This window comes from Melanerpes formicivorus, unplaced genomic scaffold, assembly GCF_026170545.1.
Source record: "Melanerpes formicivorus ecotype bairdi unplaced genomic scaffold, bMelFor1.0.p_v2 SCAF_14, whole genome shotgun sequence".
NCBI lineage: Eukaryota > Metazoa > Chordata > Aves > Piciformes > Picidae > Melanerpes > Melanerpes formicivorus.
In genome coordinates this window covers 13136162-13160541 of record NW_027142366.1, presented here as the reverse complement: position 1 = coordinate 13160541, position 24380 = coordinate 13136162, and the positions used below count along the sequence as shown (strand labels likewise).

Sequence of the window (24380 nt, the reverse complement as noted above, 5' to 3'; positions counted from 1 at the left end):
CTATTTGCCACATGGATTAGAAGAATAGTAAATGTATTATTGCTTGGATTTGGAAACTATACACAGTCAGTGTCCCTCACAGCCTGCTCCCATGCTGTGGGGAATATTGAGGAGACTTGACAGTTGCTTTAGGTGCAGCATCTTTTGTTTGTGAGCAACGGGTGGAGAGAGGTGGGACTTCCCTCAGTTCCTATTTGTTTACGGAAGTGCATGCGCCACATTATCTTTAGGCAGTAGTGAGGTGATTAAATTTGGGTGAAATCTAGTTGAAAAGCTGGTGTTCTGGCATATTTACTTCAAAATGACCACTGGAGCAAATGTTTGTTAAGGAAACTGAGATTTGCTTAATTTTGAAATTGAGAGTAATCATATTAATTGTGGATGCACCCTTGTTCTCTTTAAATGTGTATGATTTTTATTCTCATGCAAAGCTTTCCTTTTCAGCATTCCATGGATTTTTTGCTCTTTCAGTTTGGCCTTTGCACTTTTAAGTATGATCACACAGAAGAAAAGTAAGTTAGTACCTTATTTCTTCCTAACTTAGGAATTTATGAAATAATATTGATAAGCTGTATTGACAGGCAATTCATCTTTTTTCACAGGTATATCATGAAATCATTTAACTTCTATATTTTTCCAAAACCCTTTAACAGAAGTTCACCGGATGTCAAGTTTGTCTGTCAGGTTAGTAGTAAAACAAGTTCAATTTTGTTTGGTTAAGGTATGCCTGCATCAAACTTTAAAAATAGTCCCAGGAATATTCTACAGCATTGTCAAGGGAGAAGTGTTTAGTTCTTTTAACAAATAAAAGGTAGAAAACCAAATAAGTTTATGGGATTTTTTTTTTTCATGCAGAATAAATAAGCTTCAGCTAAGAGCAATCCTTAAAAATGAGCTTTAAGGAAATATATTTGACTTCAGGTTTTAAATCTTGTTGCACATTACATTGTGGTGTTTCTGGTGTTAATGTTCAAAACCTGGCAAAATGTTTCTATTTTTATTTTTCTCCTCTTTCTTGTCTGACTTTCTATTCCTTTGCTTTTTCTGTGTGATCCTTTATTCTCATTTGCTTATCTCACTTTTACTGCTTCCCAGGCTATTGCCAGCATTATTATGGTCTCAGATTTGTTCTGAACTGCATTTTGCTTCCTTTAATTTCCTCTCTTACATTGTTCATTCTCTCATCTTTATCCCTTTAGCATATTTACTGTTCTTGTACTTCAGGGAGGTTGAAAATAAATAACAAAGATAGTATTAGCCTAAACTCTCTTTATGGTCACAGACACGGTAGCTCTTGTCTTTGGACTTCGTATAATCTGTTAAAACATGTAAAAATAATTGATCTTTTGGTGCCACAGATACTCTTGTAAGTGCTGAATCTATTTTCTTTTTTTGCAGAGTTCAAGTATAGATTTTTTAGCAAACCAAGGATTTGATTTTAATAAAGTTTTTCGCAATGGTGAGTGGTTTAGTTTTTTTTCTTTCTTTCAGTGTCTGTAAAATTTATGACATCTTCATTTTCTGCAAAAATGCAGCCATTTGTGATGCTCTGCTAACACATAATGAAGTTCTTAGACTTACCAGATCTACAATTATGCTGATAGTTTAGTGCTTGGCTGTTTATTTTTGTTTAGTGGGTAAATATAGAGTAACAAGCTGTAGTGTAGTGGATCAGTAATCACAGTTCAGAAGAATGTGCATTGTTAAAGGTGCTGTTGCAGTCTCTTAGTGAAGTGATGCAGACAGGAAGGAAGAGGAGTGCTAAAGATTTTTGTGATTGTGATCTACAGTTCTGCAGTCCTCAGGCTCATGCCTTATGCAGATGAGGCAAATAGCTCTTAAAAGTCCAGCTCTTAAAAACCCAGCTAACCTGGGTTGTGCTAAAATGAACCCTGTATAGATGCTATAAATAAAGAATGGGGTTTAGAACAGATGACTGTAATGGAAGGATGGAAGGATGTGTTTGGAGTCCTCAGGGATATAGCAGTGGCAAATGCTTGGTTAGTAATAAGTCTTTCCTAAATCTTACTTCACACTAATTTGTCTTTAGTTATGATGAGCTTTTAATGTGTGGGTTTTGTTTTGTTATTTTTTAAAAGGAATTCCATATTTAAATCAGGAAGAAGAAAGACAGCTAAGGGAACAGTATGAAGAAAAACGGTCTCAAGCCAATGGTACAGGTTCTCTGTCATACATTTCTCCTAATTCTGCAAAGTGCCCTGTAACAATTCCTGATGATCAGAAAAAATTCATTGAGAAAGTAGTGTAAGTAAAATTGTTTCTTATCCTCTTATGATGTTGAAACTAAACCAACCAATAGTGACGTGTTTTTATGTGTAAAGAATTTTGACAGTTCATGAGTTGTGAAAGTTCTTTGTTATGATTCTGTTCTTGATGTTATGTTTCTGTTCTTTTGTGGAGAACAAAGTAGATGTAGAAGTAAATACTCTGTTTCTTCCAGGGAGCAGATAGAAGATTTATTAAAGAATGAAGAAAATGAAAGTTTGGAACTGGAGCCGTGTACTGGGTCAGTTTCTGACATTATGTATCCTCTAAAAAAATAACTTATTTTGGGCATATTAGAATTAGGAGAATTCTAGACAAGGAAGAGAATCTTTACTTGGGTTAACTGTAGCAGAATCTGCATTTGACTCCCCTGAAGCATGAGAAAATGTAATTTATATGGATATCATATTCTGCTCTATGCGCCACAACTTTTGCACATAGTGATAACATGTTTAAATCTGGCCAGGAAGTGTTGTGGATATGTGAGCCTCCTTTTTCTATTGCTGAAGTGCTCCATAAACCTTGGATGTGCATTTTATAAGCAAATTTCTTAAATCTGTTGAGCTATCAGTTATTCATAGCTGATACTGTCTACTGAAACTGGTTTCAGTGTGTCTTTTTCTCCTCAAAGTCTGCTTAGCTTTGGAATCCCCAGATGTTTTAAAAAATGAATTTTAAGGAATAAGGAATGTAGAAATAGCAGAATGTGGTGAAGCAGGGGGTAAGGTAACATTACTATACTGATACTCAGTAATCATGACTGAACAGTATTTACTTATGAGAAGATATGTGGATAACTGTGCAGAATGGTGCATGTGCTAGCTTGGTAACTGACCTTCAGGAGGACCCTTCCAAGCCTATGGGTAGCAGTGCATGTGCTTGAAAAGCCTTTCTAGAGTTGAACGTAGAGCTGACTTTAAATGAACATTACTACTTTGAAATGCATTTGTAAGAGGAATATTAGTGACACAATTGTCTTTTTATTTTAGATTTCAGAGGAAATTAATTTATCAGACCTTGAGCTGGAAGTAAGTTACTGGTAATACTGCCTTGCTGTATATTTTTAGTATTTCTGATAAGAAATCTGGGTAAGATCTCATCTACCTAACCTCAGAGATCATTAATTTAAACTTTTTCTTCTAAGAGTAGATTTTTACAGTATTTTGAAGGTAAATTGCATTAAACTGGTTTGTGATAATTAATTTGAATGTTTTAAAACTTAGTATTTATTTTATCATTCCTGTCTAAAATCTATTAATAGAACAGCACAGACCAAAATTACGTAACAAATGCAGTTTGACAGGTTTTTAGTGATGGGAAAGTACATGTGCTTGTGGGCTTTACTTGAAAAACTAATATCTGTGCAGTAGGTACTGGTGTGTTTATGGTTTTCTGTTAAGATATCAAGTATTAGTATTTCTGATCACTTAAAAAATCCTAATTCTGGTAGCAATTCTCTTTTCCTTTCTTGGCTTTGTCCCTCATCTTTGCCTAAATATATCCCTTAAGGCCTTAGGAGAAACCGTAAGGCTATAGAGATGAGATTTTCATTATTCTGATGCACTAGTAAAATGTGAGAAATACAGTGGAAATCTTTTTTTTGTACATTTAGTTAATTCAGTGTTGTAACAGTAGCTGGCTTTTGGTTACTTACAGTAGAAGTGAATAAATTAAAACTTCTGTAGATAAAATGATATTTCAAAAAGTGAGCCTGAGAACTAATCTTAAAAAAAGAGAGGTGTTTTCAAGCATTTGTGTATTTTTTGAGATACTGATGTAATAACTGTAACTTGCAGTAGCACATAGTGTTAGTTTTTTCTGACCTTCTTGCATCTTCTCTTAGTGGATTGAAGGGTGTGATTATGAATTGAATTTTTCTTAATATTCAGCTGTGTACACTCTGTGTATATTGGTGAGAGATAGCACAGTTGTGAAGTTAGAATGGAGATAATTGAAGCAGAAAACAGTGGAGATCATGGATTGCCCTTGTGTCCTGAGCTCTTCACAGGTCATTTTCTCTACCGAAATGTTCTTGTACAACCGTGTTTGGCCTCAACTAAAGTCTCTTACGTGAAGCAGCTTGAAAGTCAAGTCTAGGTTAAAAACTGTGAGAAGTCAGGGTGGAGAGGGCACAGTCATACTCTAGTGTGTGTTCTTGAGCGCTAGATTTAGCGGGAGCAAAAAGAAGGCCGCAGCAGGCTAGTTCTGTGCTGTCATGTACTCAGGGCTAGTTAATTTTAATGAGAAGATCAGAGTAATATCTACTTGTTGAACAATGGAAGACCACATTCTCTGACCTTGCTGCCGGTTTTATACTCTGTGTATAGTAGTACTTTGGTAATTGAACATGATTGTGGTGGATAGAGGCAACCCTGTAGCAGCAGTAACAACATTTGTGTTAGTGTGTCCTCTTAGATCTTTATGTTAGTAAGAAGTTCAAGGTTGTTTATAAATCCTAGAATAAGTGACATTAAAGTCATGCAATCACCAAAGAAGAAGCTGTGTTGTGGCTGCAAGTAAATGAGAGCTTTCTCAATAGTGTTTTGGGTTTTGATTCTTTGAGAGTAGGGATTCTAGATTGTAATGAAGTATCTAGATGTTGTTTTATTTGGTATTATAGAAATAAGAAGTTAGAGGCTCTATAGCAATAGAGTGGGAAATTACATAAGAAAATACATTTTAGTGCTGGCTGCTGTTAGCTAGTGAAAGGAGGCAAATTTAACTAGCCTGTTGTGTCAAATTTTCCACTATTGTAAATTAAAAAGGAACTCTTGCCCTTACGAGTTACATTAATGGTGTAGTGTGAAATTGGCCAAGTACTGTTTTGGTTTCAATATGTTAAATGCCAAATTAACAGCTACTTATATTTATTTTCATTTGTTTTGATGTAGGTATCCAAAAGGTATTCATGTTGAAACTTTGGAGTCAGATAAGGTAACTAGGCATGTTACTACCTGTAATATTTGTTCTGCTTAAAGGAAATTGTGTGTCTCAATTTTATCAACTTTTAGAACTCTTAGATTTAATTTGAGCTTTGTTATGCAAAATGTGAAACGTTTTAAATGCAATACAATGAACTAGTTCCTAAATGTGAAGTCTGACCAACGTCTGAAGTGTAAGCACGTATTTGTGTGGCTTTTTTTGTTGTGTTGGTGGTGTACTAAAAGGTGTTCAAGATGTAGTGAACCTGGCATTCATTGTTGGTAAAAACTCTTACGTGAAAATTAGATCTTTGTCTTAGAGGAAAAGTAGTGGCATCATGTGCTGTATCCTCACTTCATAGCACAAATCTGTGCTTCAAAAGACACTTGAAATCCACTCTATACAAGGAAGTGTGAAGAAACTTTTCTTCAGAACTAAAAATTCCATTCAGTAAAAGTTAGGGTTGGTGAATCTAATACAGTTTTCTAGAGTAGGCTTTTGCAAGTAGATGATAAGTGGTGCTTACAATAGAAGGAGTCATGTTGCCAAGTAACTGCTGCTGAGGTATGACTTAATTTTCTTTACAATGTAAATGTGCAGAAACTTGCAATGAGCTTCAATATGGGCTTCTTGGAGCCGTTCCTCAAACTATCCATTTTTGATTTTAGAAGGAGAGATATATTGTTATTAGTAAAGTGAATGAAGAAGAACGAAAAAGAAGAGAACAGCAGAAACAAGCAAAAGAACAGGTAAATAAGTTCGTTGTTACATGAAAGAAGGAGGGGGAGGACCTGTAACTTCAGTTGGTTGTGCAGAATTGTGTGACAAGCTTTGGTATTTCCCTTTTGATTGGCTGTGACTGTCACCTGAAATTGATCTTCCAAGTTCTACCAGATAACTTAGGCTTTGCTGTTGAGCAAGAATTGCAAGGCACTCTACAAAATTTTAAGGAATAAATAATTGTAGAATACTGAACCAATGTGCTGGAGCAGTGAATCCCTTCTTTTATGAATCTGCTCTATCAGCAAGGCACAGTGTCAAGACTTTCTCTTCCATCCTCCCCAAAAGAAAGTAGGATGGTGAGGCACACAAGAGTTTGGGAGGGGATATGTTTATGGTATTTATATCTTCCCAAGCACCCTTTAAGCATGCTGAGGTCCTGCTTCCTAGGAAGCAGCTGCACACCTGTCTGCTGGTGGGAAGTGGTGAATGAATTCTTCTTTTGACTTTACTTGTGCATACAGCTTTTACTTTTCTTACTAAACCACAATTGTATTGATTCACAAGTGCTTTTGCCTTCCCTTGAATTTGTTTTGTTGGTTTTGTCTGCCCTATCCCCTGGGAAAGGGGAGGGAACAAAAGAATGGGTGTTTGGCTTGTGGCCAGGGTCAATCTACTACAATAGCTTGTGATTTGCCCTGCTTCACTGTGAACTAGAGCTACATATAAAAATGGAATTCTGGCAGCAGCATCCTGCTTTGACCTTATGTATCATCCAAATATTGACATGTCCTCTCTTGTCTGTTCTTGGTTATGTTTGAGAAATAGTTTGAGTGTGCCTGCCAGTTGGCAGGTACAGGTTTGACAGTATTGGTTTCACTCATGCCAGAATCTTTGCTTACAGGAAGAATTGAATGATGCAGTAGGATTTTCCAGAGTCGTTCATGCCATCGCTAATTCTGTAAGCTAATGTGTTTCTTAATATCCCTTTTGGTTGTAAGAAAAAAAAATTCCAAGAAAGAATTCTTTCACTGTTATATTTTGGAAGATAAGATGAAATGCAAGTTGAAGTGGCTTCTTGGTTTTTTTTATGTTGATGTTACTTCATATTTTAAAATGGTTGAGTATGGTAGGTTAATTAATCTCTTAAACTAATGACATGAGCAACCTCATTGTCTGTTAAGAGTCAACAATACCAATTTCCTAGGGCTTGGGGATTATTCTAAGGAACTAAGTTTTGAGGGCTTTTTTTTCTGTGTCTTAAAAAATGTTGATTTGTTTTTTTTTTCTGGAAGTTAAAGATGTAATTAGAAAACATCATTTGGTTCTCTTCTGCTTGGTTCTTTTAGTTAAAATAGACTGTAGTTTTATGTCCATCTCCTCAGCACAATTATTTTGTTATGTGGAAAAAAAACCCAACAACACAAAAACCCCCAGAAAAAAAACAAACAAAAAAGCCCCCAAACATTAAAAACTTACACATACTGTTTTCTCTAGAAAATAAAGGATGCTTGAAAGCAGAAAAGCTTCTTTTGTCAAATGAATCAAAGTTAACAGATAAAAAATTTCTTGTATTTTTTTAAGAAGGAATTTGCTTGTACGACATCTGGCACGAAAGGTTCTGCACTGTGAGAAACCAAATCATGCCCCTAATAACTATTGTGTATTACAACAGTGAAGAACATATTGTGAGTTGTTGTGTAAGTTGTAAATTAAAAGCTAGCGGACTGAGAAATCACTTCAATCATAACTAGATTACATTTGGAAACCAAGTTGTAAGTAGCAGTTCTAGTGCATCCTAACATTTTGAGCTGCTGCTGCAGGCTGTGATAAGTGGTTCTGGGTAGAGGAAAGCAGTGGCTTCCCTGGGAGGATAGGGGGGTCTGGGGCAGGCAGAAAGCAAAAGGGGAGATTTGATTTGATTTGTTTTGTTCTCAGCTGCCCTTGGCTCGCATCTGGGATAGATGCTTTCAACATGCATCATGGTTTCCATGGCCATCGTTGGAGTGTAACTAATGATATTCTTTTCACAGGGCAAGCTTGTTATTGGGCACAATATGCTGCTGGATGTTATGCATACCATACACCAGTTCTACTGTCCTCTACCTGACGTAAGTAATCTTCTGAGTGTTCAGATTGAATAAATTCCTCAATGTATTTTTTTTCAGACTTACCTTCAAACTTCCTTGTGAATGGAAGCATATGACAATCTGTTAAGAACAGCAGCAAAGTATTTAAAAAACAACCCTTATTACTTGTGGGGTACTGCCTTATTTTCTTAAATCTTCGTGTAGAAAGCTGAGCTTTTTTCTCCTTTACATTTAAAAAATGTTCAAATGAAATGTTGGAATTGAATTGTGGTTTCTTGCTGTTATCTGTTAGTACTTCAGAAAGTACTTGGATAATGGCAGGTTAATTTAACTGATGTTAAGATACTGGTTTGTGTGGTAGTTATCCCCCTCTAGTTTACAAAGTGGGAAATAGCTGTTTTTGTATAATACAATACAGTTAAGAATAACAAATCTTGTAGCAGGATGATCTTCATTGGGATGAAGATGTGGAAAGTAGCGGTACCAGTAGGGCAGTCTAGCAGGTCATGTCTGCAGTAGTCTAACAATTAAGTTTAGCCAAGCAATGTGCTGGCACCAAGGACATTGAAGAAGCCAAAGGTTTCATTGAAAGCATGGCCCACATGGTGGTTGTATTACTTGCAGTTCTCAAGGGCTTGTGGGAGTTATAGGAAGGACTTGATTATAAGATGGGAGACGGAAGCTTGGGATCTGTTCACACTGTACTCAAACACAATCAGTTGTCATTTGTTCCTGTACTTTTGACATTTGGAAGATCTAAACCTCTAGGCAAGCAACTTCCCCCTCTGTAGTGACTGCTTATATTCCATTGAAATATCAAATGCTGGGAAGGCTGAAGTAGAACTGTTAGCACAGCTGGGATTACAGGTAGTCTGAATGATGTAATAGTAGAGCACTTCTCTTATCAGACAAATGAGGCTGTAGTTCTGTGCAGCTGCAGGTGGTATTTATGGTAATGCAGATAAATGCATCTCCTACAAAGTGAGAAATCAGTCACTGTATCTGAGTTTTAGAAGCTGATTGGATAATTGTAGTTACTGCAATGTATTGTGCTGAAACTGATATGCAGTTACCTTATTTTGGATTTTATCTCCTGGTTTAATGTTAAATTAGGACCTGAATGATTTCAAGGAAGTAACATCCTGTGTCTTTCCCCGGTAAGTTCTTAATTAAAATTTTTAGTTTTAGTATAGTTTTAGCAAGCTGACATTTTGTCTTAGTGCTGTAACCTAAATATTACTGGAAGCAAGAATGGGAACAAGTTTGATAAATACAAGTTTCATTGAAGTATTCTATAGCATCTTTCTTTTTTCCAGAAGAGCAGTGTTATTCTTCTACTTGACAAAAGATGCAGCTTTGCTAGCCCCTTGGTTTTGGCATGATGTTTGGTGTTTTGAATCTGCGCCACATTTGGAACAAGATTTATTTGCCATTTATTGTTTGCATCTCTTTCTATCACGTTGTTGCTGTCTTCTTTTTTGTGCTGAACAAAGCTGAGGTGTGTTTTGGCTGCCCTAAGAGCTGAGAGTAGTTTTTCAGTAGAATGAAGCTGCTATTATCCCAGCTAGTGCACCAAAACACTCTTGAGGATTTGGTAAAATTGATATTCTTCCATTGCAACTTATTTAGCTCTTATGTTGTTTCTAGGCTATTGGATACTAAACTGATGGCAAGTACACAACCTTTTAAGGTAAATTAATATAATATTAAAGATTGTGTGAGATTTATGGGTTTTTGCTATTGATTCTGCATGTTTATTCCTTTGTACTGATTAACAAAGTATTTTTGATTAAGAACTTCAAGAAGTCTGAAGAACTTAATACATTTTTTTTTTGTGTGAGACATTTTATATCCACATATGGACTCAGCAATGTAGCTCAGCTAACCTGAAGTATAGGAGCAGCTTTCTCATTATCTGGTTTCTTTCCTCTCTTTGTATTTCTTTAAGTCAGCAGTATTTACACTTATAAAACTATTCAGGAGTGTTCTGTCAGCAGGCACACTCTTAATGCTCATCTTGAATGCCATCAACTATTACAATCAATGAAGATATTTTGCCTTGCTGTTGGTGCTGCTTTTTTCCTGTCACATGTACCATGTGTGGAGCCAGATTCAAACAGAAATACCACTTTGACACAATTCATCATCAGGAGTTCTGAAAAGTATTGATACATGCATGTGATTCATGTTGTTAGTGTGGCAAGTTAACTTTCTAAAATTTGTCTTGACACGTCTTTGGTGCCTTAGTTTGAATGAGGCTATGTGGAAATCCTTAGAGAACACAAGGTGGCAGCAGTAAATACTCATTTTATCCTACCTGATTTCAATTTCCAGGGAAAATGTGCTTAGCAGTGGCAGTTAATGATGTCTTTTCTTGCAGGAGATCATTAATAATACATCCCTTGCAGAACTGGAAAAGCGTTTAAAAGAGGTTCCATTCAGCCCTCCTAAAGTTGGTAAGGCTATATCAAAATGGTCTTATTTTTGAAGTGTTTTGATTATTTTTGTTCTTGGTCTGAAATGCAAATTCCTCTATTCATATTTAGTATTATGAAAGGGACTTAAATCGCGGGCAACATACATGCAGTGCAGTTCGATTTAGAACTATTTTTAGAAGTCAGTAGGAATCCTTCCACTTTATTTCAGATAATAAAAGAATGGATGTATTCAGTGAACAGCAGTTTCATCGTCTTCTAATGATAGCATTTTGGTTTCTGTGTTGAATTTGATGAGTAACTTAAATGTTTTAAAAGCTTTTAATGTGGTTGCTGTTGCTGTTGTTCAGATCAAAGCCAGAGCATTCTAATAGGCAATCAAAACAAAACCCCAAAACAAAACAAACAAAAAAAACCAACAAAAAGCCACAGTAGTGACTAGTCCTGTGAGTTCTGGAAATTAATAAAGTTCCTTCAGAGCATTCATTGCTTTCATGTGAACAAAATCAGAGGGCAAGCTTATCTCAAGATTCTGGAATTTTTCTTACGCTTCTGATTTAGAAAAGGGAGGGCAATGCTGAACAGTATGGTATGTTGGATGGGAAAAATCTCAATGCTTTGCATTGCTGAATGTGCAGAACAGATATACTTAGGCTGTAGTAACAGGAGAGATAATAAGAGGAGAGATAATAAGATGGATTGTCTACACTCTCCTTGGACAATGAGCAGGAGCATTTGGTGCTTAGACCAACGTAGTGCCGTGAATATGGAGTGTACAGTAATCACATGCAGGCCTTTTAGTGACATGTCCTCTGTAGTTTCTTCTCAGGATGTAACATAATTTGGCATCTGTCAGATACTATTTTTTGGTGGTGTAATACAATTTTACATTTTTCCTTGAGCAGAATGTGACCATAGCAGTTAACTGACTCCAAATTGTTAAGGTTTATTTGGAGATGATTAATGTGGTTCAGAACATTCAAAGCAAGTAGAATAAATAAATAGTTAACAAAACTGTGTTTTCTTTTGGACATGTATCTATGGAAAAAACAAAAAGAAGTTAAATGCTAAGAGATGTCTTTTTTTGCTAAGCCAGTATAGTTTAATGTTGTCTGAATATGACAACTTTATTTTAAACTGAATATTCTAAGGACTTATCTGAATAAAGGCTTGGTGTTTGCAACTCTAATTTTACATATATGAAATTCTGATTCGGGTTTCTTTCACAAAATACAACAAGTATAGATTTCCATGGTAAAAGCTACACCGGTATTTTTTTATTGCTGTTTTTAATCCATACATATTTCTGTTACTGAAACTTGGGTACTTTGGACACTTCAGACAAGTTCCTATTAAGGTGTCTGCTTTCAGAGCAGATTCAAGGGATACTTCTCAAGGTCTTCACATAGACAAAAAGCACGATTGTCAGTAAAGACATCCTTTAATCACTTAGTTCCATCTTAATCATTTAAATACCTTGAAAAATCTGGCCACAGGTCAATGGTTGGCAAACACGTTAATAGCTGAGTTTTCAGTTAGCTTGACTGTTCTTTTAAATGGAAGACAGTCAGGAAAAAAATATGCTGTGTGGGGAATCCTGGTCTTGTCATGTTAGAACAATTACTCTGTTTTGGCTGAGTATATCTGTGATTAATAACTTAAGAACAAGTTCCTATCCTAGGAGCTTATTCACATTCAAAAATACAAACCAAAACTCTCCTCTTTTTAGAACTTCAGAAATTTCAGAACTATGAATTATCAGTAACTCTGAAAGTAGTATATGCTTACCCAAATGATGTTATGCTCTGACAAAGTAAGTGTGTGAGTAAGCATACAGGGCTACCTTGAACTTCTGTGATAACCTGTTTTACAAGTGATTATTTTTTCTCTCCTCAGAAAGTGCAGAAGGTTTTCCAAGTTACGATACAGCTGCTGAGCAACTTCATGAAGCAGGATATGATGCTTACATTACTGGACTGTGCTTCATTTCCATGGCTAATTTCTTAGGTATTTTTGTAGTCTTTTTCAAACGTCCTCCTTAGTGCTGTCTGTAGCTGCTTATTACATACTGAATTTCTTCTTCATTCATCAGGTTCATTCCTCAGTCCTCCAAAAAACCATGTGTCTGCTAGATCAGAACTCATTGAACCTTTTTTTAACAAGTAAGTGGTGGTTGTATTAAAAGACCTGCTAAAACATGGGCATGTAACATTTGCCTCTGAATATGTATCTTTAGCCTCAGAATCAATGGCTAACTGCATTTTTCTTTACAATTCAGTTTTGGCTGGCTATCTAGTTCATGCTAGTGACGCTATAAAGAGGCCAGAGTTTGTAAAGTAAATACCTTTTCTTTTGAAGAGAATGGTTTAATTTTTGCTTACTTGTAAAAGGACACTTAGAAGAGTACCTGGATTGCTTTAATTGCCTTGTCCATGCCAGTGTTGAGAATACATTTACATTCTAGAAAAATATTTCTGGAATAGTGGCACTGCAAAAAAAACTGGTTAGATGTTCTTTATGTTATAGGACACTGTCAGAAACTGGTGGTAGTTAAAATTGAGTACACCAAATGGTCTGGAAAAACTAAAATACCGTTAGTGTAATATCAATCAAAATAACTCCGAGCTATTGTATTAACATTATCAAGTAACCCATTGTTAAGAAGGCATAATAAACATACATGATCATTAGTATTTAGGATGGGGCTGTGATCAGTATTTTGCTTTTGAATTGTATCTTCACGCAAATTACTTGAACAAATTGAAGTAAGACTTGAGAATTCTGAAAGTCTTTCATCAAAGTTTTGATTATTTGTGTATTTAGTCTGTACATTTTCCCTAATGAGGCTTCTAAAGATAGTATCACCTGTCACATAAAGGCAAAGCACTTAAATAAGCTAATAGTGCCTTACTCTGTTTGAAGAAGAAACTCCACCCTTTCAAACCCTGTGATACGGGAGTTGCTAAAATTAATTACTTTAACTTCAAATGGCCCACAGAAATCAGGGAGTAGTTGTGATCAGTGGCTTCCAGCTTTCATTGGTCTGGAAACCAAATTTCTATAGTGACAGCAGTTAAGTGATGACTCTCCTGACACAGATGTCATATGTATGAGGCAGTAACTCCATGTATTCCAGCAAGCATAATGAATTGTATGCACATTCCTTACACTGAAGATGGACCCATAGTCACTGCTTGATTTGATTGTGAAAGTGATGATAAAGTTGACCAGTGTGATTTAATTTTAAGATGGGATTTGTCGCAGGGTGTGTTCAGTAACACCGGTGTGCACACACATGCAAACTAGTAGATGCCAGGTGAGGGGGTTGGGGTTTTTCAGTCGTCAGCCAAAATGTTTCAGTTCTCTCTAGAGATGTATATGTAAAACAAGTACAAACTGAAACTTCTGAAACTGTGTCACAATAATACAGTGAGTTTAAGTTTTTCAAATTAATTATGTACTTCAAATGTGACATTGCTCTGATGGTGACATTTCAGTTTTCTGAGAAGAAGGCTGCCTTGTCTGTTCTGGCTTCAGAGTTAACACTGCCTAACTAACAAAATGGGAAGCTAAGAACAATTGTGGGGAGAAGTTTTTTTATTTTTTTTTTCTAAAAAAAGCAAGAACTTCAAATTACTGTTAACAAGAAGAAAGGAAGTTTGTCCATTCTGTCATTAAGAACTCATAGCTGCTTCTTTCAGAAAAGCTGTTTGTTAGTTTTGAATCATGAAAACTTCGAGGACTTGCCATGTCTTACTTTCACATGATCTTAGAAGCTGTGCCATATTCTAACTAGCATCTGCCACCTCACCTCAGTCAGAGCTGGGAAATGAGACTCTCACCTTCTACTTACAGTGACCAGGCTAAGGCTTGGATTTTTAAAGCTAGTGTTTCTTCTGTAATGCAAACTCACAAACCAGAATAAGACAACTCCATTTATATATGTATTTTTTAAAAAGAAAAAAACACTTAAGTACATATCAGAAGTCAGAGCCATCAGGTATTTAAATACACAATTCTTTTGCTCTGGTCTTGCAGACCAAATCTCTATTTCCAGCACTTGGTTTCTTTAGCACCTGCAAGTAGCTTCCAGGGCTTGTGCAGTTTACTTCATTATTTTAAAGGTCTGTAGTCAGTACATTGCTGCTTGGAGTTTTTCGCAGCTAGGCTCTGGACTGCCAGCTAGTTTCCTGCTGCACCTAGTTTAGTTAGCGGTCTAGAAGCTTTCCCTAGCTGAGCAACCACTTTTCCACCTGGGGAGAAAAAAAACTATCTTCCTCCTTCCTCCAGAAGTTCTACCTGATCCTGTGAGCAGCAGTCAGAACAAGGAAACCTTTTCCTTTGTGCTGTAGTCATGTTCTTCAAGCAAAACACAAACTACAACATGCAAACAGTAAGCTAAACAAATGAAAGTTATACTATCTGTCACAAAAGTTTTTCCTGAAAGAAGCTGACCAGAGTAGTTTATTGTAAGGCAGTTATCTAGAAGCAATGTTCTCAGTTTGAACTATTATCAAAATAGTCTTGAAAATGTTCTTTAAAGCAGGCTGTTTTTTGATTATTTGGGTTGCTTATGAAGTCTGAGTATTAGGTGCTGCTACTTGTATACAGTTTGGAGATAAAACTTTTATATGATTGGTGTGATTGACAGGATTTTGGGAATGTTTTCTATTTGAATAGGCTTATCACTAATGTGAATAATAGGAGTCAAAACTGAAAAATCAAATTTTGATTTTTACATACTTAGCCTTCACTTTTTTTCAGTAGTTACTTTGACCTTTTTCATTATGTCAGCAAAGTTTTGGAACTTGCTGACTTGCTGTTCAGGTGCGGTGGCCAGCATATAGGTTAATGTTCCTACGAGGTTAATGGTGTACAGTAGGTAAAATGTTCAGTTTCAACTTCTTGTAAGAGTGGAGCTGATTAAAAACAGACTTTGCCTTAGGGTTGCTTGCTTCTTTTAGGCATAATTCAGTAAGTTGTATAGTAAACAACTCAATAAACCAAGAATTCCAGAGATGCATTTGTGTAATCTTTATGCTTTGTTGTATGCACAATGTCTTTGAAAAATCACGTTCATGTGAACAATCTGCCCTGAGTAATCCCTGATTAACACAAGCTGAGATGATGGGACTTTTTATATTATAATAGCTTTTGTATGTGTATTTCAGGTGCTATATTGTTTTGTAAACCTAAGAGTTGATTTGAGATACTATTTTTTTTCTTAAACTTATTTTGTTTAAAGCAACATGTCTTCTTTCATATCTCCCTGCTCCTACCCACAAGCCCTTACTTGCAATGACAGCTTTACTTCTTTGGATTCTTTGAATGTTGTATTTCTTTTTGTGATGTAACTAGAAGCCAAGGGGAGAAAGAGGTGTAGAGAAATGAAAACAATATGTTTTATTGCTCTGAATAGCATGATGATCTGTAGAAATACTTATGGTAAAGACAAGTTAACAGCTGCACTCCAGTAGACTTTTAAGTGATACAAGTAACCCTAAAGACGTATTCAAACTCCTAAAAAAACTCACAGTGAATGTGCAGTATGCTTCAAAGAATCTCTAGGAAATTACAGCTCAGTCTACATCCTTAATATTTTCATATGTATCAGCTGTTACTTAGGTAAATACTATAACTGTAATCTGATAACCTTTTGAGAAGCTTTTTGAAGTTTGAGTAGTAAAGTTATTTACTTAGCACGCTAGTGAACAATATACACAGCAAATGTTTTGTAACAGGAACATGACATCTACACCAGTGACAGGATTTTAGGCTGCTTATTTTGGAGGGAAGTAGGTTTTCAGAGCTAAATATGAACTTTCAATAAAAGCTCAAGCACTGAAAGCCTGAATGTTCTGAGAAACTCTTTTGTTACATATTAAAGGGCAGAAGACTCATCTTGGTTATCTCCACTCAAATTTCATGATGACTTTTGCAGTTCTAAGGTTTTAAGATCCATTCTATCTTAAATGCAGTGCTTAGAAAACTGGATGATATTTGTGGATTTAAAGTGACAGCTTTTTCAATATCTACTGTGTCACTGGCTCTTACTGCATGGAGCTGCTACTTTTTGAATATTCATTTCCTTACTTGTTTTAATGTTTTTCAGCAGTTAACATTTTAAGGCTTCTTTGTTCTTGTTTTGCTTAATAAGTAAAATTATTAGCATAGTACCAAGTAACATTTTAAATAGGGAGTGTTAGATAATGAATTGGACTTCATCAGAGGGTCTGTTTCTTTTAATATAGCTTAAGATATGATTAAGATAATTCATTCTGTTTCTTCAGAAGCAACATTTAAAATTTATTAAATGGAAGGTTTATTAACTTTAGGCAGGACTTTGCTAATAGTGTTTTTCCATTTTGCTTCAGGCTCTTTCTTATGAGAGTAATGGACATACCATATCTCAATCTGGAAGGACCAGACTGTAAGTAGCTTATTTCATTGTAAATTTACTACCACTCCAACAAATTTCCTGGAGGAGGAAGTATAAGGATTAATTATTGTGTATCTAAAGCATGGGGTATCACCTGTGGTGAGGTTAGTGGCCAGTTGTCAACTGATGTCCCCACTTTGTCAATTAAATAGTAAAACCTTAAGTTATTCAAATTTGACTGCAGTGCCTGCATTGACTAGATTGATGAGATTGACTAAAACAGATAAAAATATTGTAACTAAATGTAACTGAGTTTGAAGTTCAAGCTTTATGCTTATTCTGGGTAATTATTCTTAAATGCCATAAACCATCCAAACTAGGGTCTTAAGTTTCCCCCTATTCCCTCACCCCAGCAGTATATGCAGGATGCAAACTAGTTAATAGTGAAGAGTTCTGAAAACCTGTCTGCTTTCCTTCACAATTTGTGTGCAGCAATTCCTTTACTCAATTTCATCAAAACACCATAACTTTTCTACCATGTGAGATTATGATTACATTTCAAGTTATTTCAGGTTACAGAACTGAGGCTGTAATGAATTGCTAATACATCTAATAAAAACAGATTTTACTAATATAAAGTTCCTTACTGTTGTGGGATGTTACACTGAGGGAGAAAACTTCAGATGAGTTACCACCTGTTACCTGTGGGACAGGCTAGTGTACAGCTAGGAGAAAGCTTAGTTTTGTACTCTGAAGTCAGGTACACAAATGTTTTAAAAATTATACCCATCTGGAAGCAATGTTGATATGAAGACGTTGTCCATTCTGTAAAGCTATGACTAGATGCTAGTTCAGTAGTAACAGAATGGAGTTCCATGAAGATGGAAGTAACTACTGGAGAGGAAAATAAATCTTGTAAGGGCATATGTTTAGTGCAATTGGGTGATCAGATCACTGAGCTCTGGCTCTGCAGATGTATTGCAATGGTTATCTAATTATGTTGCATGCTTGTTTCCCCAACTGTTTGATATTGAGTGGAAGAATGGATAAATACTTCAGGTCATTGACAGAATGCCAAAGCTACTAAGCTGTAAAGATGCTACTTCCACATGCTAGCCAGCTTACAGGATTGTTTTGATAATTTGCCAAGTAGAGTTGCCAAAAAAGAGTCTGCCTCTGAAAGTCTGTCTTTTATCTGGAAGCCACTCCTGTGGAACAAGCTGATGCAGATGTCACAGCAGAATCTGAACGAGGAAGACTTTCTAAGCTTCAGAATGGGGAGTGCATTCAGGGTGGCGTGTTTGGCTGCTGCTTTAGATACTTTTGTTTCTATTCTGAGATATAAATGCTATAGGTTGAGGAAGCTGTCTGGTTGCTTGTTGTCCGTAAGGAGCACTTTTGCAGAGAAATAAAGGCATGCAAAGAATAGTTCCACACTTCTGTAGTAGATCTGTTTGGAGACTGGTTTGTTTGTTTGAAAAAAGTGTGAGGTGCCCAACTAGATGACTGTCATAAGTATGGGTGGGTTTGTCTGTTTGTTCTGCAGCGTTATAGCAACTTTGTGCATTTTTTTTTCCCAGAAATAATGGAGTTTGGCAACTTGAGCTAGGTCAATCAGTGTTGAATATGTGAAAGTGACTTTTTTTTTTACTGTGTATTAACAACTCCCTCAGAAAGAATGAAGTTGCTGCACAAAATGGCTGTCAAGCAGAATATGAGTCAAATATTTCTCATTTTTGTCGGCAGAAGGTATAGAGGTTTAACAGAGGATTCAACATGGATTTAAGAATAAACTGATACTGGAAAGTTGGAGGTAGTTTCTTGTCTCTAATCAATTGAAAAAGGCAGTTTTAACACCAGGAACTGGGGGTGTTACAGTTACAACTCTACTACTGAGTTGAAAACCCTTAAACCTTTGAATTGCTGGCTGTTCAATAGGCCATACAGCATGAATTGGTGAATTAAACTGAGAAAGTAAGTTCCTAAGTGAAGCAAGCCAAGTAACTGCTCAGAACAAACCTTATGAAACTTCTTTTCCCCCTGACTTTATTAAGCCCTCAGTATTTCATTTATGAGATGCTGAGTTATGACTGTATTGTAGCTACTGTTAGTGTATGCCTACTGGAGCTTTCATGAAGATTTTTGGTTTAGTATTTTAATGCTGTAGTTGAGTGCATGCTGCAGTCACTTCCGCAGAGAATTGGTGCATTTGGAAGTCTTTGTCCTGTTTTCATGATGTGTTTGGGTTAGGAGTTTGTTTTAGAGGCCTCTAGATAACTGCTGTGGTGACTGTTGTCTTGCATAATTGCAGGCCCATTTTTATCGGTGCCTGATGTAGTGTCAGAGATCTTGGCCTATTTTCCCTCTTTTCTTTTGTTTTCTTTTTCTTTCCTTAGTTATGCTTTTTAAAAAACAGAAAAAGAAAAGCTACCTGACCAAATTGGTTATTTTGTTGTAGGATATTCTAAAAATAACAGGAAGGATTCTTATTTTAACAAATATTTTTTTATTTCACAGTGCAGCCAAAACGAGATCATGTTCTTCACGTCACTTTTCCCAAAGAGTGGAAGACCAGTGACCTTTACCAGCTTTTCAGTGCCTTTGGTGAGTGATAGAGTTTGTTTTTCCCTATTTTTATATATATATATTTAAACTTCTTTTCATTACCAAGTACCTTTTGATTTTGGTTGTTGTTTAATTTGTGGATACAGACTTACTCCTAGTATTGGTAATGACGAATTGGCTTTTGTAATTTTTGAATGGTGTCCTGTGGACTGACTTTGTAATGATGTGTTGAAAATGTCTGCCCTGGTTAACTGCTCTTTATGTGGTGCTCGTTGAATGCTGCAGACTTTTGATCCCTTTATTTACAGCCTCTCCTGGAAGGAGGTAAGAGGTGGATAAAGAAAATCGGGAATGGTGTGAAAGGTGGATCCAGATCTTAGAAAAAAGGTTCATCCTGCAGTCTGCTTTAAGCCATGTAGTAGCTTAAGTGACCTAGGCAAGCAAGGAAATCTGGAGAGCGCCACTTCGATTTCAAGATGGTGAACACCAACCAATTCTGAAGAAATAGCAATAAAGCTGTCTAATAACTGGATACTAGTAGTCCTATTATTCCTCTACTAGTATATGATGTTAAGGACAAGTTGATCCTAATTAATTGACAGTGAAATCCTGATACATAACCATTGCAGCAGAAAACAGTGGTTGTGCTTTTGGTCCCTAAGAACAAGAATGATCTTTCATACAGCCCTATGTTAGATGCTGTTTCCAAGATTCTTCTTGCAGATTGGTTTCTAGTTCCTTATTGAGAGATAAGGTGATGCTTTCATAGAGATCTTCTTGGCTTGCAAATTGTTGGGGCATTTTGTTTTGTTTTGTTTGTGGTTTGCTTTATGTTGTTTCAAATAGGTAAATTAATTCAATTTTTCACAACATTTATGTGGAGCAAAACTTCTACTCATTAAAGTAGTATTTTGCATGATTTTCCAGAAATACTTGTTCACAATACTTTGTTGAAATTAGCTTAATGAGTGTTAAGTATAATAGCTATTTATGCATCTTGTTGTCTTCAATTCCGTAACAAGGCTTTTATTGGGAAATACCTATTTCTCAAAGTGTTTATTTCAGAGGGGTCACTTTCTCATTTATAAAGAAGGACACAGAGCTGGATTGAGTCCAGAGTGCGGCCACAAAGATGATCCAAGAGCTGGAATACCTCTTCTGTGAGGACAGGCTGAGGGAACCTAGAGAAGAGAAGACTGGCAGGGGGGGAACCTTAAATCTCTGTTCCAATACTTGAATGGATCCCACTGGAAGGCTGCAGAGGGACTTTTCATAAAGGTGTCTAGCAATTGGACAAGGAACAGTATTTTTAAGCTGAGGGACAGTAGGTTTAGACTAGATCTTAGGAAGAAGCTCTTCAGTATGGGCATGGTGGAGACTCTGGAGTGGATTGCCTGGGGAGGTTGTGGCTGCCTCTACCAGTGTTCAAGGCTGGGTTGGGTGAGGCCTTGAACAGCTGAATCTAGTTGAGAGGGGTTCCTGCTCATGGCAGGGAAGTTGGAGTAGTTGATCTCTAAGGTCCCTTGCAACCTAAGCCATTCTATGACTCTATGGAAAAAAAAAAATTCATCTTTGCTTTACATTAGTCTTGGCAGTGCCTGTATGACTGAAATTGTAATTTACCTATTCCAAAAAATTCTCTGCTTAGCACTCTAGCTTCCTGGGTTTTGTGTTTTACTTAAAGTCCCAGTACCAGTTTGGTCCCTTTGAGTATAATTGCTGCAAAACCTATATATTTTCATATGTGTTTTAAGCACCTGAGTATCTAGTTGGCTGTCTGTTGTGAAATGGGTTTTTTCGCTTTTGGAGACAAGCAAATGAAGAGATGTTCTGTTAGTTACTACTTGAGCAGCGTAGTGCAGTTGTTTCAAAGTAACGTACTGCACTTAATGGCTTAGATTAACGTTGCATGTGGCAAAAAGATTCAGGGCAAACCTGAACCTAACACTGAAATAATTGCTGTAGTATCCATGTCTAATCACCAGTAAAAGGATGGAAGTAGTCAGTGTTGTCACTGCTGCCTTGTTGTGGGTCACCATGCCAACTTACAGAATGATGCTCTTCCCTTTACCTAGAATTGTGACTGGTAAGGGTCTCTGCATCTATGGATAAAATTCAGTCAGTTCCTTATGACTGTTACTCTGCAGTCCAGCATGATGCCAGTATAATGCTGGATAGGATTTTACATTCCTGAATGGGCAATCCAGAATGTGAGACTGTAGAATGTTACTGAGATTGTTCTAGAGTTGCTGTTACAGGGGTAAGAATCAAAGCAGTTTGGGCATTGTTTCTATGGGCTTTTAAAGACTCAGCTGTAGGATTTTTCTGATGTTATCAACTCCACCCCTTCGGTGTTGGCATTAAACACAAGCACAGATCACTGCCACCAGGGGTCATGCTTACACATCTCAAAATACTGATACTCAATTTTGAAATTCCCATTTCTCTCGCTTCTCCAGGTTACAGGGCTGAATGTGTTCATGCTTGGATTTACAAACTCCTGGCTTTTGGGTAGTATTTAATCTGTATGTTGTTTTAGGTCTTATTCCCATTGTATCTCAAAACAAAGTCTAGCCTATTCCTTCCAGAATTCTCATACTATTTTAGATGTAGCTGGTGAGAGAGACAGGGAGGTGCAATGTGAGGATGTCTGATGTGCAAAAAGCCAAAACAAAGTGGCAGCATCTGGCATGAATTACCTAAATTTATTACACCAGTTAAAAGGAAGTATTAGCTTAATTTACAGTGAATTTAGCTAAATTTACAGTTAGCTTAATTTACAATTAATCCATTGTTAAATCAAATAGCAATATTAATCTGACTTCACAGAAAAATTGGTTTGTATTTGTTTTTAGTCTAGTATGAATTGAAGCAGAATTGTAATCTTGTATGAACTTTCTAATGAAAGCAGTGAAACAGCTGAAGGGCTGCAGTGTCAGACTTGGAACTGTTTTGCGTTTGCCACTCTAGAAGGAGTGTTCATGTTCCTGAAGTCTTCCAGTACTGCATGCATACCAACTGGACACCTGTTCATGCAAGATGTTTTTACAGTCCCATGGGTGAATGTAGTTTCACTGTGCAAGTGTTTGCATTACTATGCAGTCTCTTAGAACACTTTCTTTACACTCCTAGATTTGTTTAATTTATTTGTTGGTGAAATATGAACGAATTAAAATGTTTGCTGAAATACAGCTTCTGTGTATAGCCCTCACTTCTATGAGTGTCTTTGGGCTTTAATTAAAACACATACTTTCACAGTGTCATAAAAAGTAGAGTGAAACCTATACATTATATTTTGTGAGACCCTGACAGATGTCTGTAAGAGGGAGGTGATTATGGAGTCACAGTGATCTCAAAGATGCATAAATTACTTTTGAAATGTAGCCAGTCCTTTTTGTCTTTGAATCTCGTCTTAGTAGTCCAAGATAGTATATAGGTAAGTTTGAAGTGATTCTTAAATGCATTTTTGAGACTCATTTGCAAGTTCCATTACACTGTGACATCTGTTCCTGTTAACCACTGCAAATTGTTTTGCTTCACAAAAAAAAAAAAAAGAGAGAGCAGAGCTTGAAAAATGTCCCTTTCAGTGGTAAACTAGTTTAAGGAAAACTTATAGCACACAAAATATATCTCCTTCTGGGCTCATGTTCATACAGACTTGTGAGCTTTGACTGATTTTGATGGTGGTTTTTTGGGCATGGAGTTGTTTGGTTTAGTGGGTTTTTTGTGGTGTCGTGTTTTTTGTCCCCTGTTTGTTTTGTTGGTTTTTCCCCTCTGTTTTGTTATTCCTGTTTGGTTTTCCCCTTTTCTGCTTTTTTTTTTTTTTTTTTTTTTTTTTTTTTTTTTTTTTTTTTTGGTGGAGTTTTAAAAATTTGAATCCTATTTTTCTCTGTGTATTTCTGGCCTTTCCTCCTTCTTGTGCCAGGGTTTCCTTCAGCTGTTCCTGCTTTCTTTGTACTCTGTCTTCCTGCCAGAGAGGTGGAAGTTCTGTTAACCCTTCTCATTCACCAGGAAACTGTTGTCTATGCTTAGTATATGCCTCAACACTTGCTTGTAGAATAAAGGCTATAACTATTTCTATTGTCTGATGCAGTGAGCATCCAGAAGCTGTTAACATTTGTATCCAATGAAATATATTAGTAAGCTTCCTGGTTATATGAAGTACCTAATATCTGTCCTAAGTGTCTAATTGCCACTAAGAGTTGTGTAAGAAATGTATGAGAACAGAGCCAAAGCAAAAATTACTTTTCTGTAATTCCTTCTAAAAGTCTATAACTTGAGGAGTAATGAGGTGGCAGTCACACTTACATCTTTTAGTCTTTAAGTCAGTGAAAATCATTCGTTACCCTGTATATATTTTTTGTCATCCACAGCTCTTTGTGGCAGTTCCCTAACTGTATTGTGCAAAAATTCCTTTGATTTTAGAAGTTCTGTGTGTTTCGTTAGATGTCCCTTAATTTTATGATGAAATAGTGAATCCCCTCTATACATCTTTTGTAGTATTTCTGTTCTCATGTCATCCCCATAGATATGTATAGACATCTTCCTTACATTTTTCCTTTGAAAGCTAAGTCCTAGTTTACTTGGTCTTTTATACTGAAGCCTTTCCATAGCTCTGATCACTGTGGTATAAAAATTGAAAGGAAATCTGCTTGAATGACATAATCCCTCACTATTGATTTATTCTATGGATGTTCTTGTTGCTTGTGTGTTTGGATTTACATAGAGTGAACTTTCAAATTAATTTATAGAAAAAAAAAAATTACTTTTCATCTTTAATCTCAGAAGCAGATCAGATTTTCAGCTACTGCTATTTGGGTGAAGATGTTTTATTTCACTTGATAATTATTTGCTTGATGTTACCTTTGTTTTTTTAGCAAGGGACATTGTTTGACATTGCATGTAGTAGCAAATAGACAGGGGGCCATATAGGCTAACTGGTGTTCTTCAAAGTGTCAAAGACATTTGATATATTTTAGAAGT

At 36.3% G+C, this 24380-nt stretch overlaps 1 protein-coding gene across 2 annotated transcripts in view; it reads left to right on the top strand.

Moving 5' to 3' along the window:
* The window catches only part of PARN (poly(A)-specific ribonuclease), a 49888-nt gene that overhangs the window by 3697 nt on the left and 21811 nt on the right, over positions 1-24380 (top strand). For both annotated transcript variants that reach the window (XM_068147101.1, XM_068147102.1), the window contains exons 4-20: positions 445-512; positions 603-684; positions 1399-1459; positions 2100-2265; positions 2462-2527; positions 3276-3314; positions 5178-5220; positions 5877-5957; positions 6833-6889; positions 7962-8039; positions 9132-9175; positions 9666-9708; positions 10399-10474; positions 12350-12460; positions 12546-12615; positions 16828-16883; positions 19350-19436. In XM_068147101.1, the coding sequence (XP_068003202.1) occupies positions 445-512; positions 603-684; positions 1399-1459; positions 2100-2265; positions 2462-2527; positions 3276-3314; positions 5178-5220; positions 5877-5957; positions 6833-6889; positions 7962-8039; positions 9132-9175; positions 9666-9708; positions 10399-10474; positions 12350-12460; positions 12546-12615; positions 16828-16883; positions 19350-19436 (1228 nt within the window). The remainder of the gene's footprint in view (positions 1-444; positions 513-602; positions 685-1398; positions 1460-2099; positions 2266-2461; positions 2528-3275; positions 3315-5177; positions 5221-5876; positions 5958-6832; positions 6890-7961; positions 8040-9131; positions 9176-9665; positions 9709-10398; positions 10475-12349; positions 12461-12545; positions 12616-16827; positions 16884-19349; positions 19437-24380) is intronic.